The sequence below is a fragment of the Microcaecilia unicolor genome, chromosome 6, assembly GCF_901765095.1.
Source record: "Microcaecilia unicolor chromosome 6, aMicUni1.1, whole genome shotgun sequence".
Classification (NCBI taxonomy): domain Eukaryota; kingdom Metazoa; phylum Chordata; class Amphibia; order Gymnophiona; family Siphonopidae; genus Microcaecilia; species Microcaecilia unicolor.
In genome coordinates, this window is record NC_044036.1 from 312,739,887 (window position 1) to 312,757,992 (window position 18,106).

Consider the following 18,106-nt stretch of genomic DNA (forward strand, 5'->3'; position numbering starts at 1 on the left):
CCTGTTCATGAGACCAGGAAGTTGTGTCAGAAGGAAGGCTCAGGGCTGGCCTGAGAACCTGGTATGAGTTGCTGCTTGCTGCCAGCCGAGCACTGAAGGATTTAAAAAGTAGGGGAGGAAGAGGAGTTGGGGAAGTGAAGTTAAGAGATGCTAGATCGCCTGGGGGCAAGGGTGGAGTCCACATGCCCACCAACTTGGGGCTCAAACCTGCCCTAAATTGGGTATTTGGCTATGTCCCTGCTACAATTCCTTCTTGCTGCTGGTCCCAAGCTTTCTTGAATTCTGGCACTGGCCTTATTTCTACCACCTCCATTGGGAGGCTGTTCCCCTCCCAAGCCTGCAATACTTGGATCAGTAGGGTGCCAAATAGAAGAATAGCTTGATAGTTAGAACAAGGGGATGCGAACCAGCAAAGCCAGGGTTCAAATTCTACTTACTACTACTACTACTTAACATTTCTAAAGCGCTACTAGCCCCACTGTGGTTCGTTGTGACCTTGAGCAAGTGGATTCACCTTCCATTGCCACAGCAATAAACTTAGGGGCCCATTTACTAGTTTGGATAATTTCCTAAAAGAAAAGTCCATAAACTATTATTCCAGGATTGCTGTTCTGGGACCTTGCCAGGTACTTGTGACCTGGATTGGCCACTGCTGGAAACAAGATACTGGACTTGATGGACCTTCGGCAACGCTTATGTTCAAAATGATTTAGAGGCTCCTCTCTGATTAAATTGCACTGTCTGGCATAAATCTGGATACTCAGCGACACATACCCAGATAGTGCTGCTGAATATGCAGGCAGACCACCCCACCAGTCTGAAGGCAGAGTCGGGGCCGACCTGGAAGTTATCTGAGCATCACGGACATTCAACACCAGTGTCTGGATAGCTATCTAGGCATGTTGGACTGCATATAATACAGTCCTAACCAGTGGCCTAGCCAGACAGCCAGTTTTGGGTGGGCCTGAGCCCAGTGGGCACAACATTTTCTCTGCTCCGCCCTCCCTCCACCACTATACCCACCATTTCTCCCTCCTCTCCACCCCTATGCCTACCATTTCTCCCCCTCCCCACCTATCCCCTCTGTATGCAGCATGTGTCCCTCCCCTCCACCTCATACACAGCCAAGACTTCTCCCTTCCTCACCCCTCCACCTCTTTGCTGCATCTCTCCCTTTTTCCCCGTGCATCTCCCTCACCCACCAACCAAGCCTCATCTTTCCATCTTCCCTTCCCCCTGTGCAGCTGCTGTGTCCCCCATCTTCCCTCCCCCATGCGACATCTTTCCCCCATCATCCCTCCCCCCCGTGCAGCTGCAGCATCTCACCCTCCTTGCAGGCTCGCACAGCAGCAGTGTTCCTGACGGCGATTCTAATCGCAGGTTCCGCTCGCATTCGCAGCGATTCCCACACGCTGCCTGCCAGCTGCCACTCAACAATCTCCTTGCACTACTAAACGCTAACCCGGAAGTCTCTCCTGCAGAGGAGAGACTTCCAGGTTAGCGCTTAGTAGCGCAAGGAGATTGAGCGGCAGCCGGCACTGGCAGGCAGCGTGTGGGAATCGCTGTGACTGCGAGCGGAACCTGCGACTGGAATCGCCGTCAGGAACTTTGCTGCTGGGCGGGCCTGACCCAAAATTGGGTGGGCCCAGGCCCACCCGGGCCCGCCCGTGGCTACGCCCCAGGTCCTAACTATGCCCAGTTAGCTGTCTGACTACGGCACTGAATATCAGTCATATTCGGATAACTTCTGTGGGATGTTGACGGCCTAGTGTCCTTCTCATTCCCCACCATTCTGTTGATTTAAATCAGAGTTCACATAATTACAGCACCTCACCATATCCTACACACCCATCAAGGATGACTGCAGTGCATCTAATTTAGAAGTTTCTGTACTGAGTTATTAGAAAAATTGCTTGCATTTCGCTTTGAATATTGGTCCAAAAATCTCTTTACTATGCATACAAACACATAAGCATCCACATCCACAGGAACATCCATGCATGTGTAGTTTAAAGCAGGTGCTATGGGGGCAGTTCTATAACTGGGCACCTCCATTTAGGTGCCCCAATGACGCACCATGAGAACCTATTCTATAATGGCACCTGGGCACTCAAGTCCTGTTACAGATTTACTAGCGTTTTCCATTACTAGCATGCCTAACATTTACGCATCTGCAGTTATACCAGTCCGAGCGCTGGTGTAACTATAAGCACCTATATGTGTCATGGATGCATGGAAGTGTCCCACCTACGCTCCACCCCGTGTACGTTCTCTTGCGTATGGCATTATGCCACTTAGGTGCACTTTTACAGAATGGCACTCAGGAGAATACTGAAAAACAGAATGGGGTTCACACTCTCCACAGCAATCGAACACAACAGAAAAAAAAAGGGTGGAGAGGGCCCAATGTCAAGAGATCAGTCACCACACTCAAGGGTAAGATGCTCCAGAAAAGCCTTTATTAGGACCCAACACGGTCCGTGTTTCGGCTGTATCAGCCTTCCTCAGGGGTCAATCAATGGATGTTCTGTAATATATTGGTTGATGGAGCATTTACTGATCAATTAATGAAAGTCACATGAAGCCTGATGTGGCCCATTGACAATCCCACAGCATCCCTCGTCCGGTGCCCTTTGACCAATGTCAGAGATGGCCGGATTTGAGATGGCCGGCTTCGGTTTTCGCCAATAATGGAAACCAAGGCCGGCCATCTCAAACCCAGCCAAATCCAAGGCATTTGGTCGAGGGAGGGGCCAGCATTTGTAGTGCATTGGTCCCCCTCACATGCCAGGACCCCAACTGGGCACCCTAGGGGGCACTGCAGTGGACTTCAAAAATTGCTCCCAGATGCATACCTCCCTTACCTTGGGTGCTGACCCCCCAAATCCCCCCCAAAACCCACTACCCACAACCGTACACCACTACCATAGCCCTTAGGGGTGAAGGGGGGCACCTACATGTGGGTACAGTGGGTTTTGGGGGAGGTCATTTAGTCTGCCTGACACATGGCTCAAAATGGGGCTGCTGCATATGTATCCCACATTTTCCCACCTATTTGAAGGCTCAATGTGGCTTACATAATACCGTAAAGGCAATCGCCAAGTCCGGTATGGGAAACAAATACAATTTGATATTAGGGTTGGGTAAGGTTGGTATATTCAGGTACATAGGGATCGAAGATAGGAAGGAATATATAGTGTCCAATACAATCTATGGTTTTGCTGTGTTGCAAAGTTGAGGCACCTAAGTTAGGTCGGTGGAGAATGCCTTTCTGAACAGGTAGGTTTTTAATGATCACCTGAAGTTTAGATGGTCGAAAATTGTTTTCACAGTCTTTGGCAGTGCATTCCACAATTGTGTACCTATGTAGGAGAAGTTGGATGCATAGGTTAATTTGTATCTGAGTCCTTTGCAGCTTGGGTAGTGGAGATTCAAGTAGGTACATGATGATCTGGTTCTGTATCTGGCTGGTAGATCTATCAGGTTGACCATATATCCTGGGGCTTCATTGTAGATAATCTTATGGACCAAGGTGCAGATTTTGAAGGTGAGACGCTCCTTGATTGGGAGCCAGTGCAGTTTTTCTCAGAGGGGTTTGGCACTTTCGAAACGTGTTTCACCGAATAACATTTATGTGGAAATGTTTGGATATGTGCACATTAATGTCAACAATCTGCACATTTACACACATAGGGCCAAATTTGGGCGCTGGAAAAAATAGCACAGAGTGCTATTCTATGAAGAGTGCTTTTTGAGAGACTAGTGCATAGACCCCATTCCTACACCCAAATTCGGGTGCGGGTATTTACGCCTGCTGAAATCTGATGAAAATGCCAGCCTCCAACTCTTGGCATTTGGGCACGGGAATGATGGCATTCTATAACAAAGCCCAAAACACAAACTAGGTAGAAATCTCTACGTGTAGTCCAAGGTCCAAAGCAAGAATAGAGGATGCCACAAAACACAACCAGCCAACGGGATGAAGTCAAAGAGTCCTTTATTCGAAGCACCAGTAACTCGACCCAACACGGTACGTGTTTCGGCAGTAAAACCACCTGCTTCAGGGATCACAATGCAACTTGCCAAGGTAAGGTTAAAAAAACAGGGAAATCTGGTGCAAAACACTAGCACAGCCAAGTAAATCTGTCTGTAATGTCAGACGGACGCTGTTTGTTTGTCAGGCGCTTCTGTGTCTGTCCGACACTACAAGATTTACTTGGCTGTGCTAGTGTTTTGCACCAGATTTCCCTATTTTTTTAACTTTACCTTGGCAAGTTGCATTGTGACCCCTGAAACAGGTGGTTTTACCACCGAAACACTGCATTCTACACTCCATGCGCAAATGTTTGGAGTACCCCTTCCACACCCCTTTCATATCCCCTTTTGACTTGCATGCTAGGGGATTTAGGCATGCAGGGTTACAGAATAGTGCTTTGGAAGATGTGTGCGCAAAATCAATTATTGCCAATTAACTGCAATAAGTTCTTAACATCAATTTATTACTGGTTAATGGCTTGTTTGCTAATTAATTTCTGCATGTGTCTTCGATCCGTGCACAAATTTTTAGCATCATATATAGAATCCAGGGGATAACGCATAACTGACTTGCTTTGTATGCTGGTATACTCCTGGGCAAAACCCTGTTCTACTTGCTAAACTCCCTTACAAAATGATCCTGACAATAAACTAAATTTTTTTTGCGCAAAAATATTTCCGTGCAAAGAGAATATATAGTAGTAGAATTAATTTAATAACCATGATCATACTGCTTCCTTTCTGTGCAGATTCTAAACAATCTGCACATTTACACACATAGGGCCAGATTCAGTAAAGTCCCTTACAAAGTGATCTGGATAATAAACTAGTTTCTTTTATGTGCAAAAACAGTTCTGTGCAAAGAGAATGTGATTTTCACTTCCATTATTATTAGTAGAATTAATTTAATAACCATGATCCTACTGCTTCCCTCCTGTGCAAATTCTAAACAACTCTCTGCGTTCGGAACCCGACTCACTTCTACTACTACAACTACTACTTAACATTTCTAGAGCACTACTAGGGTTACGCAGCGCTGTACAAATTAACGAATAAGGACGGTCCCTGCTCAGAAGAGCTTACAATCTAAAGGACGAAATGTCAAGTTGGGGTATATGAGATTTCCTGAGAAGAGATGTAGTGATTAGGTGCCGAAGGCGACATTGAAGAGGTGGGCTTTGAGCAATGATTTGAAGATGGGTAGGGAGGGGGCCCGGCGTATGGGCTCGGGGAGTTTGTTCCAAGCATGGGGAGAGGCGAGGCAGAAGGGGTGAAGCCTAGAGTTGGCGGTGGTGGAGAAGGGTACTGAAAGGAGGGATTTGTCTTGAGAGCGGAGGTTACAGGTAGGGACGTAAGGGGAGATGAGGGTAGAGAGGTAAGGAGGGGCTGCAGATCGAGTGCATTTGTAGGTGAGTAGGAGAAGCTTGAACTGTATTTGGTATCTGATCGGAAGCCAGTGAAGTGACTTGAGGAGAGGGGTGATATGAGTATATCGGTTAAGGCGGAAGATAAGATGTGCGGCAGAGTTCTGAATGGACTGAAGGGGGGATAGATGGCTAAGTGGGAGGCCGGTGAGGAGTAGGTTGCAGTAGTCAAGGCGAGAGGTAATGAGAGAGTGGATGGGAGTTCGGGTGGTGTGCTCGGAGAGGAAGGGGCGAATTTTGCTAATGTTATAGAGGAAGAAGCGATAGGTCTTGGCTATCTGCTGGATATGCGCAGAGAAGGATAGGGAGGAGTCGAAGATGACACCGAGGTTGCGGGCAGATGAGACGGGGACGATGAGGGTGTTATCAACTGAGATAGAGAGTGAAGGGAGAGGTGAAGTGGGTTTGGGTGGGAAAACAATAACCATGATCTTACTGCTTCCCTCCTGTGCAAATTCTAAACAACTCTCTGCGTTCGGAACCCGACTCACTTCTGCTCCATTTTCACAGACCTGAATGGCAGGACCACAGCCGAAAGAATTACCCCTTACCTTGGTTCTCATAATGGCCTTGACAGCGTCTTCAAACTGCTTTGAATTATTGTAATCCACGGTCCACGCATGTGGCTCCCCTATGAAGTGCTCTACATAAGGATGCTGGGAAGAAACCTAGAGATAACAACAAGAGACCACCTGAGCTCCGGAGATTCACTTCACCTACAAACTACTATTCGTGTAGTTATTTCAAGACTGTTATTGATTTATTTTATTTGCAGAATTTGTAACCTGCACATTCGGAGAACCATGATGGCAGTGAACAATAGAAAATTCTCTGAACAAACAACTCATTAATCCTCATTTTCGCATAACCAGTGAACCAAAATCACAAACACATGACACAAAAGGAGCGGGGATGCAGAGAACAGCAATAATTGATTCATACATTTAATTGAATTACATCTTTTTATTTGCACTGCTGAATAAATAGACCAGGGGTGGGCAACCATGGTCTTCGAGGGCCATAACCCAGTCGGGATTTCAAGATTTCCACAATGAACATACATGAGATTGATTTGCAAATACTGCTTCCATTGTATGCAAATAGATCTCATGCAAATTCATTGTGGCAATCTTGAAAACCCGACTAGGTTGTGGCCCTCGAAGAATGTAGTTGTCCACTCTGAGCTAGATTAAACTTTGTCCACCTTGATATTCAGCTGGTGGCAGTGTGTGTGTGTGTGTGTTTTTAATGCCAACTAATACAAGCAAAAAAAAACTCCAGATATTTAGTGGCAGTATCTGGGTAGTGGCTGTCAGTGCATATCCAGATAAAGCAGTGAGGTGCCAGGTTGGCAGGTTTTGGCAGGTTTTGGTCCTTGCAGCCCCTAAATACTAGAGGGATCACCTGAAAAGAAACAGGGCTGTTATAGGTGAAAACACGATCAAGGCCAGGGTTCCTGGTCTTTCTCATGGTGTTTGACCCAGCTGTGACTAGTGGTTTTCATTTCACCCATTTGTCTGAGGTTCTGTGGACACATGTAACATGTCTGTTTTTCAGATATCTGTAATAAATATGCAAATATGATGTATACAAATATATCTCATGAACATTCTGAATACCATGAAAGCCAGACTAGTTAGGTGTGCCTGAAGGGAAACACTACTGTATCTTACAAAGGGCAGGGCCGCCGAGAGACTGGGCCGGGCCAGAGGCAAGGCCGCCTCCGGGGCACCGCCCCCACCACCCCCCATCCACCCCCGATGTCGCCGCTCCCCCTCCACCCCCTCCGAGGTCACCGCCACTGCTCCCCCCTCCGTCCGCCACCGGGCCGGGCTCCCTGCAATGAAATCACAGCGCCTCTCACCTCCGTGTGAAGGCACTGCAGGCAGCAGGGCAGCAGATCACCTCCCTTTCGGCCCTCCTTCCCTCCTTGTGTCCCACCCTCGCGGAAGTTACGTCAGACGAGGGCGGGACACAGGGAGGGAAGGAGGCCCAAAGGGAGGTGATCTGCTGCCCTGCTGTCCGCAGCGCTTTCACATGGAGGTGAGAGGCGCTGTGATATTAATGCAGGGGGCCTGACCCAGTGGCAGACCATTGACGATGGAGGGTGAGTGGGACTGCGGCACTGGGCCCCCCTTGGAAGCCCAGGCCCAGGGAATTTTGTCCCCCCTGCCCCCCCTCTCGGCGGCTATGACAAAGGGAACCTGGAACCTCAGAAAAATGGTTGAAATGATGGGATAAAATGATAATGCATAAGATAGAGAACCAGTTTATGCAAATCTGATGTATATAAATACATCTCATGAATAAACTGGTTCTCTTTCTCATTCACGTGGCTGTTCTACAAGCCAGACTGGTCAGATGTGCCTCCAGCAAAGGGCAGGGAAGCACTGAGCTAAATGTTTAAAATTTTTATATCTCTATTCTTTAATGTGATATTTTGTTTATCTGTGTCTTGTTATATTGTACACTCCCTTAAATGGTCTTCTTAATACTGGGGGGGGGGGGGGGGGCAATATAGAAATGTTTTAAATAAACTCAAATCTCATACTAATCTTTCTTCGACTTGTTCCAAGAAAATGACTCGGAAACTTATTGCAGCAGCCCAAAGAGTTTAGCATCACAGGTTATTGGCAAAAACATATTACCCAAAATGATCCATGCAAATCAATTCAAATCTCTTCAGGGAAATATGAAATCCAGCAGCATTCACAAGTTAGTAAGAATCAGCGCTTCTTTATCACCATGCCTTATGCTCAGACATTGAGCTTTGTGCAGGTCATTAGAAGCTACAGGACCAGGGACTTTGCAGACATGGCACACACAACAGGAGCATCCTGAGATAGAACTGTGTCCTGTGCAACATTCCCCTAGGTCCCCACCTCACCAACTACACTATGGTCGCAGAAGGGAAGACAATAGACAGAGAATGATTTTTGTGTGCTCCCGTCTCCCTTGTACTCTACAGAGTCACCCCACCTGCACAGTCCTCAGGATGGTCCTGAACATCCCCGTTCCATTCACTGTTCCTCTCTCTCTTATGGTAGTGACTGTGTGGATGCCGGAAAATGTGACCTGAACTAATTAATCTAGCAGGGGCCTGGGGCAAGGCCGGGCCCGCCTCCGCCCCCCCCCCCCCCCCGCCGCTGCTGCCCCCCGTCGCTCCCCCCACCGCTGCAGTCTGCGGTCTCACCAGCCTGCCTCCATGGCTCCGGGCCCCCTTCATTCAAAGCGGCAGTCGCAGATCACGTCTCTTCTGGCCTTCCCTCCCTGACCCCGGCGCCGAGTCCCCCTTGGAGGCCCGGGGAATTTTGCCCCCCCTGCCCCCCTCTCAGTGGCCCTGTAATCTATTAACATAGCTTCATCTCTGACCATCTTCAAATCTAGGCTAAAAGCCCACCTTTTTGATGCTGCTTTTAACTCCTAACTCCTATTCACTTGATCAGCACCCATGTTTTATCATTCCCACCTTAGTAATTGTCCCTTATTTGTCCTGTTTGTCTGTCTTAATTAGACTGTAAGCTCTGTTGAACAGGGACTGTCTTTTTATGTCCAGTGTACAGCGCTGCGTATGTCTAGTAATGCTATAGAAATGATAAGTAGTAGTAGTACCATAGCAAATGACGGTAGATAAAGACCTGTATGGTCCATCCAGTCTGCCCAACAAGATAAACTCATAGCATAAGGTATGATGCAATATTACATATGCATACTTGATCTTGAGTTTTCCTTGCCATATTCAGGGCACACAGACTGTAGAAGTCTGCCCAGCACTGGATTTGCTTTCCAATTACTGGAGTTGCCCTCTAATTACCACTAAGTTTGTTTGAATCCATTCTTTCCATATAGGATTCCTTTGTATTTATCCAATGCAGTTTTGAATTCTGTCACTGTTTTCATCTCCACCACCTCCTGCGGGAGGGTATTCCAGGAATCTACCAACTTCTCCATGAAAAAGTACTTAGGAACACAAGAATAGCCATACTGGGTCAGACCAATGGCCCATCTAGCCCAGTATCCTGCTTCCAACAATGGCCTATCCAGGTCACAAGTACCTGACAGAATCCCAAATAGTAGCAAGATTCCACTCTACCAATCCCATTGCAAGCAATGACTTCCCCATGTCTATGTCAATAACAGACTATGGACTTTTCCTCCAGGAACTTGTCCAAACCTTTTTTAAACCCAGATACAATAACTGTTGTTACTACATTTTCTGGCAAAGAGTTCCAGAGCTTAACTATTCGTCGAGTGAAAAAATATTTCCCCCTATTTGTTTTAAAAGTATTTCCATGTAGCTTCATTGAGTGTCCCCTAGTCTTTGTACTTTTTGAAGGAGAAAAAAATCGATTCACTTCTACTCATTCTACATCACATTGTTTATGGAAAGAATACATGCCTCTCTTGAAGTGGGTTTTCCCCGGAAGAAGTCATGATTCAGGGAGCTGTGAGGTGGTTCAAATCGAGGCTGCAGAAAAATGCACCCATTGGCTATTGCTTCCAGAGGAGCAGGGCCTTCATATGGAAACCCAAAACCGATGAAAAGCTGAATAAAGAACCAGAAAATGATTAGAAACCCAGCTCAAAGGTGAATTCCAGTCATTTAAACAGCAGCAAGACATGGCCTGGTATACATGAATTTTATCAGATCAATCTATCTGCCCTAACAAGTGATGGGAAAAGCTTACTACTGTGCCCTATTTTAAGAAAATGTTTTCCCTAGTGAATCGGATTCAAAACATTGTTTGAAAATCTTACAGTTCTACTTCTAAGTGTCTTCTGAAATTCCCCTACTATATTTTAGTAATTTTTTTTTAAAGTGACACTTCATAGGAATCGGGACATCCAGGTCAAGATGTTCACAATTCCCTGTGTATTTTACAAAAGGTTGGTTGGCCACAGATCGCCCGATATTCAAAGGAAAATGGCCGCTAAAACAGCATTTAAGCGGCTATCCGACAGTATTCAGTGCCGGATAGCTGGCTCTCTGGCACTGAATATCGCCACTTAGCGGCTTAAAGATAGCCGGTTATGCAGGTGATAAAACCGGCTATCTGCCGAGTTTTAAAGTGAGAGCAGCCGAATTTCACAATAGGTGGAAATACTTTGGCCAGCCTCACTTTAAGTGGCCAGCACTGAATATCAGCGTGGCCGGTTAAAAATTGGCCCGGCCAAAGTTAAACCAGATATTCAGTGACTGTCACCGGAAACGAACTGGCACTGAATGTCTGGGTTTAGCGCCAACCGCGGGAGACAGTCTGGTTATCTCCCACAGTCTGAATATCAGGTCAATAAGAGAGAAATATGAATTTATTAAATAACAAAAATATTCAGAATCAGCCCGACACAGGCCGTGTTTCGCCCAGCAGCGCTGCGTCAGGGGCTATATAATATTCCTTTACTGTCAAGGAAATATTAGTATGATTGTATAAAATGTCTAGAAGATTTGGAAGCATATATCTTCAAAGGGTTGCGCAAAAAACCAGCATACCGGATAAGTCATAAAAGGGAGTGATGCAAGGTCCATCCTGCACCCACACAACTCTGAAATGCGTCGCTCCCTTTTATGACTTATCCGGTATGCTGGTTTTTTGCACAACCCTTTGAAGATATATGCCTCCACATCTTCTAGATATTTTATACAGCGATACTGTGTCGGGCTGATTCTGAATATTTTTGTTATTTAATAAATTAATATTTCTCTCTTATCGATCTGCTCTTTTGTGTTTCCATTTTGGAGTTTGCAGACCGGTTGCCCTGCTGTTGTCTGAATATCAGGGCCAGAGTCTTTTGAAAAATATACATAACGACACTAAGAAATATGCATGTAGATTGTAGCTGATAGAGAGGGGACAACCCAGTGGCGTAGGAAGGGGGGGCGGTCCGCCCCGGGTGCACGCTGCTGGGGGGTGTCGGCTCCGCGCTGGTGCACTGCCCTCTTTGCCCCGGAACAGGTTACTTCCTGTTCCGGGACAGAGAGAGCAGTGAACCAGCGCGGAGCCGACACACCCCAGCAACGTGCAGTCGGGGCGGATCGGCCCTCCCGCCGTCCCTCGCCGCAGGTATGCGCTCCGGGGGGGAGGTATGCGCTCCGGGGGGGGGGGGATGCGCTCCAGCAGGAGGAGGGTGCGCTGTGCTGCACCCGGGGGGGGGGGGGGGTGCACAGCGGTGACCCGCCCCGGGTGTCAGCTCCCCTCGCTACGGCTCTGGGACAACCATTTCAGAAAGGAGCACATCCAAAAAAAAGACTTGCATCACTCAAGAGTTTGAGCATATAAGTGCTGATTTCACAACCTACACATGTAAGAATTGTTACTTTACATGTGTTAAACCCCTGATTCTATATAGGTCACCCAAAGTCGGGTGCCGGAATTTGCACACGGATCCAAGATCCACACGACTTAATGAGGAAATGGGCACCAATTTGTGCTAATTGGTACTTGATTGAAGTTGTCCGAGGATATCCCCTACACACTATTCTATAACTTGGCGCTAACTTTCCCATGCACAACCCGAAAGGGGATGCGGCCAGAGGGGGCATAAGTACCCACGAAAAAACAAAACTATATGATAGGGAGTGGGAAGTGGACCAATGACTCCAGGGAAACAGGACTATGGTGGTAAAAGAATTTTATTCACAGACTCTTTTGTACACCAGAGAGTGACGCTACATTACCCGAATTATATGGTTATAGTCTTTATCAAGACTACCCGATATTACATACAAGCTTCAAGGATTGATCGAGACTCCTGAGGCAGGCCTGTGGCCGAAACACGGTACTGTGTCGAGTCTGTGAATAAAATTCTTTATCACCATAGTCCTGTTTCCCTGGAGTCACTGGTCCACTTCCCACTCCCTATCATATAGGACCATAAGCAGGTCATAGGTGTTTCCAAAAGTTAAGCACCAGGTTATATAATAGTGTTTATATTAAGCATGAGTCTGGTGTCCAAAGTTAGGCGTGGCCTGTGTGCTCTGCCAGTATTGTATAAAGGCCGGGCACCTTTTATAGAAAAGGAGCTCAGTTAGAATCTTTTCGGCACCTAATTTTCGGCGCTATGAAAAGAATTTTCCCCTAAGTGTCAGATTTTACAAAACTGGGCATCCAGGAAGAATCAAGTAATGCAGTAAGAGGACCTTATACTAAAGCTTAGTGTGCACTAACAGACATTAACATGCACGAGGTGTCATATGGCCTATAGGTACCAAACAGGACGTGCAGCATTTAGTATGTGCCAATGTCCAGGCAAAAACTTGAGTAAAAGAATGGCACCTGCTCAAAGATGCTCAAATGGCATGTTTGTCCAATTCTTAAGCCTTATCCCTGGTGCCAGTGAAGCAGTTGTACCATGGACTACAACCAAACCAAAGTAGAGCAGTGGCGTTCCTAGGGGGGCTGACACCCGGGGCGGATCACTGATGCGCCCCGCCCCCCCGGATGCAGCGTGACACCCCCCCCCCCAGCGAAAGGACACCCCCCCCGTGAAAGAACCCCCCCTGGGTGCATGCCGCTGGAGGGGCTGCCGCGCGCGCCTGTCCTTTGTTCGTTCCATGCTCCCTCTGCCCCAGAACAGGAAGTAACCTGTTCCGGGGCAGAGGGAGCATGGAACGAACGAAGGACAGGCGCGCGTGGCACCCCCTCCGGCGGCATGCACCCGGGGCAGACCACACCCACCGCCCCCCCCCCCTAGGAACGCCACTGAAGTAGAGGCTGGCCAACAGACACTCTAACACAGGAAACAGTGCTTAAGGGATGCTTTATTCGCTGCTTGTATAAAAGAACCCAACATGGTCCGTGTTTCGGTGCTATAAAACGCCTGCTTCAGGGTTCACAGCGATGTTCAGGCAGGAAATAAATAATAAAAAATTCCTGAAGAACTCTATTGGGGGGAAATACAAACACACAGCGTTACCCGAAGGCGTCAGCTAAATGTCATCCCTTAAGCACTATTTCCTGTGTTGGACTGTCTGGTTGGCCAGCCTCCACTTTGGTTTGGTTGTACTCTCTATGTGGAGGTTCTTCCCATTTGCCAAGCTCTGTGACGCCTAACGTGATACCTTGGCTTTCTTCAGCAGTTGCTGGAGTTCCTGCTGTGGCAGGAGGCCGTGGTTCTTGACGAAGGGTGGCACCTCAGGTGGTCTTTGACTCTCATAATAAACCGTTCCGTGAATCTCCATGTGCTTGTTGAGGATTGCCAGGAACTTCTCTTTACCCTGGTAAAATAAAATGGGAGCAATACGATCCAGAAACTTGTATATTTCACACAGTCAAAAGCAGTTTTATCCCTTTTTGAAATACTAAACATAAGAATGCACAGAACAAGATCTGCTGAAGTGCTGGATAGTGCTACGGTGGATTTTGGGTGGAGTCAGGTTGGGGTGTCCGGCTTTATACTTAAGGCTAGATTCTATATGTGGTGCCATAAAAATCGGTACCAAAAAGGGCTATTCTATAAGCCGCACTTAAATTTAGGCGCAGTTTATAGAACTGCGCTTATGCACGGGAATCACACCTAACTTTAGGTGCAGTCATTTGCACCAACTGAATTGTGGTGCAAATGTATGTACCTACATTAGGCATGTATCCCCATTATTCTATAACAACATGGGTTAATTTTAGGAATGTCCTCATTTTATCCAAGACCCGACCATTTCTGAGCCCCCTTTTCAAATTGCACATAAATGTTAGGCACGTAAAGTTCAAATAACTTTAATTAGAGCCATTAATTGCTTGTCAAAAAGCCAATTATTGGTGCTAATTAGCTTGTTATTCAATTAAATTATGCAGGAAAATTGGACACGCATCCAAATTTGCGCAAACAATTTTTGGCGACTTTTAACGAATTAGGGGCTTAGATGTAAATATTCAAAGTGAGTTAAAGGCCAGGGCTAACTGCAGATATTCACTGGTTAATGCTGCTGAATATCCTGGTTAGTGCCAAAGCCACACCTGGCTAATCTGTGGGCTGTCCAGGAGCGAAGTTGGCACTTATGTGGTTAAGTAACTGCATAAATCGAACCACATAAAGTGCAGTCTTATCATTATGCTGTTCACCTTAAGCGGTTAAGAGCTGAATATTTCACTTGACCCCATAAGTGTTATTTAGTGCTGGTTCCTGAACATGGGGATAAGGTCATCAGTGTGCCCCCCCCCCCTCCAAATAAAGCTGACCACTGCCAGCTGAATATTTATTCCTCAGTAGTGATATTAAGCAGTTATCCATGTACTACTACTACTACTACAAATCATTTCTATAGCACTACCAGTCGTATGCAGCGCTTCACAATTGAACATGAAGAAGAGACAGTCCCTCTAAATCAGGACAGACAGGACAAATAAGGGATAAGGGTAAGACAGACAGACAGGACAAATAAGGGATAAGGGTACACTAGTCTGCTGTATGACTGAAGCCTGGAACAGAACTGAGGGACTTTGTTGTTCAGATGAGTGGCAAAAAGATCCACCAAGGGAATGCCCCACTCGGAAGATCTTGCAGGCTATGCCCATGTTGAGAGACCACTTGTAAGGTTGCATCACCCTGCTCAGTCTGTCCGCCAGGCTGCTTTCTTCGCCAACCAGTTACATGGCCCGTAGGACCATCCCATGAAGGACAGTCCACTGCCACATCCCCACTGCCTCCTGAAACAAGAGGTACTATTTGGTTCTGTAACTGATCTCTGAAAGCTTTTAGAGTGTAACTGCCCAGTTTAATTTAAGCCAGGTAAAATGCTATCCTAAATTAAACCACTGAGCTAGATGTATGCCAGCTGAACATCACAGCATGATGTCTAAGCTGGCAGTGGTGGCCACATTATGGGGCCCTTTTACTAAGCTGTGGTCAAAGGGGTCCTGCACTAACAGTGGAGGCCATTTTTGCCACACGCAAGGGCCCCTTTTACTGCAGTGAGTAAAAAGGCCGAAAAAAAAATGGCCGTGCATTAAGTTCGCATTTGCCACGCAGCCATTTTGGGGACAGTACTTACCACCACTCACTGAGGTGGTGTAAGGGCTCCTGCGCTAACCCAGCAGCAAACAGGCAGCATGCGACGCTGCTTGATTACCACCAGGTAACCCCCTGCGAAAATATTATTAAAATATTTCCACTAATGCCAGCACCCATGCCAGACCGGCGGTAGTTCTGGATTGCTGCACGGCAACCCTTTAGTAAAAGGGCCCTTAAGGGAAATTCTATAACTGGGCACCTGCAGTTAATGCCATTTGAGTGCATAAGTGTACAGAATTCCAGGACTTCCGCAGGTAAGTGTACATTTATACCTGTAGGTGGCAGCAAAGCGACTAAGTGCTATTCTGTACAGGCACACATACGTGGCATGGAGTGTAAATGCATGGGGGCATTCCCATGGGTGCAGCATAGGAAGGACACAAGAGGGACTGACAGTTATGCACAGTGCATTTTATCTAGCAAAAAAGGTTCAGGTATTCAAATGCTAGGCCACCCTTCAGGGGTGGGGTGATCACTGAAGGACCCACCCCACCATAGCCAGGGCCCCTGCAACCAGTCACAGAATCTATGACAAGGAAGAATTGGTGTACAGAGCCTGAGCTCTTTCATTAAAACTTGCAACCCATGGGTCAATTTTAGCAGACAATGAAAAATGTGCCGGTACTCAGTACCCCCAAGTACCCCCTCAAAAATAACCCTGGTTATGCATGTACTAACAGAATATTGTCAGTTTATTTATATGGAGTAGCACTGGATGAGTGCATCACAGTGTTTCTGTAGACTACTAGGTTATAAAGCCATCCTCCTTTTGGTTTAAACCTTCAACTATCCATCTTTGCAAGTTTTAGAGGACCCCTGAAGGAGGCTTGCATGCCGAAACATGGCCCGTGTTGGTCTGATTTCTTCACTTACATTGAGGTTTAACCAACTGTAAATAAACAAATGCAATGGAGTCATCATTGGTCTATTGATGTTATTTACTATTTTGAACACTTTTTTTTTTTTTTTGGTGACTTCCACTTTTGCTTTGGTTTGTCTGTTGACTTCATGTGGAATATTTTTGTTTTCCTCCTTTTTGTGATATAACATACTGCTAAGACTACTAGAATACTTCGGAATCTGTGGTGGCACTCTGAATTGGATTAAGGGCTTTTTAACCACAAGAACATATCAAGTGAAATAAAAAACAAACATATCGTCACCGTGGAAACCAGGCAGCGGAGTACCGCAAGGATCACCACTATCACCGATCCTTTTCAACCTCATGATGACTCCACTAGCCAAGACCCTATCCACCCAAGGCCTCAACCCATTTATCTACGCTGATGACGATACATTATACATCCCATACAAGCATGATCTGGCGGAAATCACCAACGAAATCAAACTAAGCTCAATACAGAAAAAACACGTGGAGGGGCATAATTGAATGAAAATGTCTATCTCCATGGGCGTTTATCTCCGAGAACGGGTCCGTGAAGGGGCGGACCAAACCGTATTTTCGAAAAAAATAAACGTCCATGTTTTATTCGACAATTTGTGAGCTGGGCGTTTTTGTTTTTCAGTGATAATGGAAAATGAAAGCGCCCAGCTCAAAAACGAATAAATCCAAGGCATTTGTTCGTGGGAGGGGCCAGGAGTCGTAGTGCACTGGTCCCCCTCAGATGCCAGGACACCAACCGGGCACCCTAGGGGGCACTTTTACAAAAAAAAAAAAAAAGGTAAAAGAGCTCCCAGGTGCATAGCACCTTTCCCTTGTGTGTTGAGCCCTCCAAATCCCCCTCAAAACCCACTGCCCACAAGTCTACACCATTACTATAGCCCTAAGGGGTGAAGGGGGGCATCTACATGGGGGTACAGTGGGTTTGGGGGGGTTGGACGACTAAGCATTAAGCAGCACAATTGTAACAGGTAGGGGGGGGATAGGCCTGAGTCCACCTGCCTGAAGTCCACTGCACCCCCTAACAACTGCTCCAGGGACCTGCATACTGCTGCCAGGGAGGTGGGTATGACATTTGAGGGTGAAAATAAGCTGTGAAACATCATTTTTTGTGGTGGGAGGGGGTTAGTGACCACTGGGGGAGTCAGGGGAGGTCATCCCCGATTTCCTCTGGTGGTAATCTGGTCATTTAGGGCACTTTTTGGGGCCTTATTCGTGAAAAAACAGTGTCCAGGAAAAGTGCCCTAAATTCCAGCTACAAACGCATACTTTTTTTCCATTATCGGCGAAAGGCGCCCATCTCTGTTCAGGTGATAACCAAGCCCCAGTCCCGCCTTCACCACGCCTCCGACACACCCCCGTCAACTTTGTACGCTTCCGCGATGGAGTGCAGTTGAAAACGTCCAAGTTCGGCTTTCGATTATACCGCGTTATTCGTTTTTGGGAGATAAACGCCTATCTCCCGATTTAGGTCGCAATATAGGCGTTTTTGTCTTTCGATTATAAGCTGGATTGTCTCATCATCTCATCCCAATACAATACATACAAACCCACAAACATTAACACCCCAGGATACAACCTCCCTGTCTCAGACAGCCTGAAAATTCTTGGAGTAACAATCGACCGTAATCTATCACTAGAGACCCAAGCGAAATCCACCATAAAGAAAATGTTTTTCTCAATGTGGAAACTCAAACGCGTAAAACCATTCTTCCCAAGGGAAATATTTCGTAACCTGGTA

The 18,106-nt window shown here is 46.7% G+C and overlaps 1 protein-coding gene across 3 annotated transcripts in view; it reads right to left on the reverse strand.

Moving 5' to 3' along the window:
• MGAT5B (alpha-1,6-mannosylglycoprotein 6-beta-N-acetylglucosaminyltransferase B) overlaps positions 1–18,106 on the reverse strand; it is a 316,097-nt gene that overhangs the window by 66,024 nt on the left and 231,967 nt on the right. For all 3 annotated transcript variants that reach the window (XM_030208153.1, XM_030208154.1, XM_030208155.1), the window contains exons 12-14: positions 13,519–13,674; positions 9,859–10,005; positions 6,011–6,127 (exon numbers count right to left, since the gene is read on the reverse strand). In XM_030208153.1, coding sequence (XP_030064013.1) covers positions 6,011–6,127; positions 9,859–10,005; positions 13,519–13,674 — 420 coding nt within the window. The remainder of the gene's footprint in view (positions 1–6,010; positions 6,128–9,858; positions 10,006–13,518; positions 13,675–18,106) is intronic.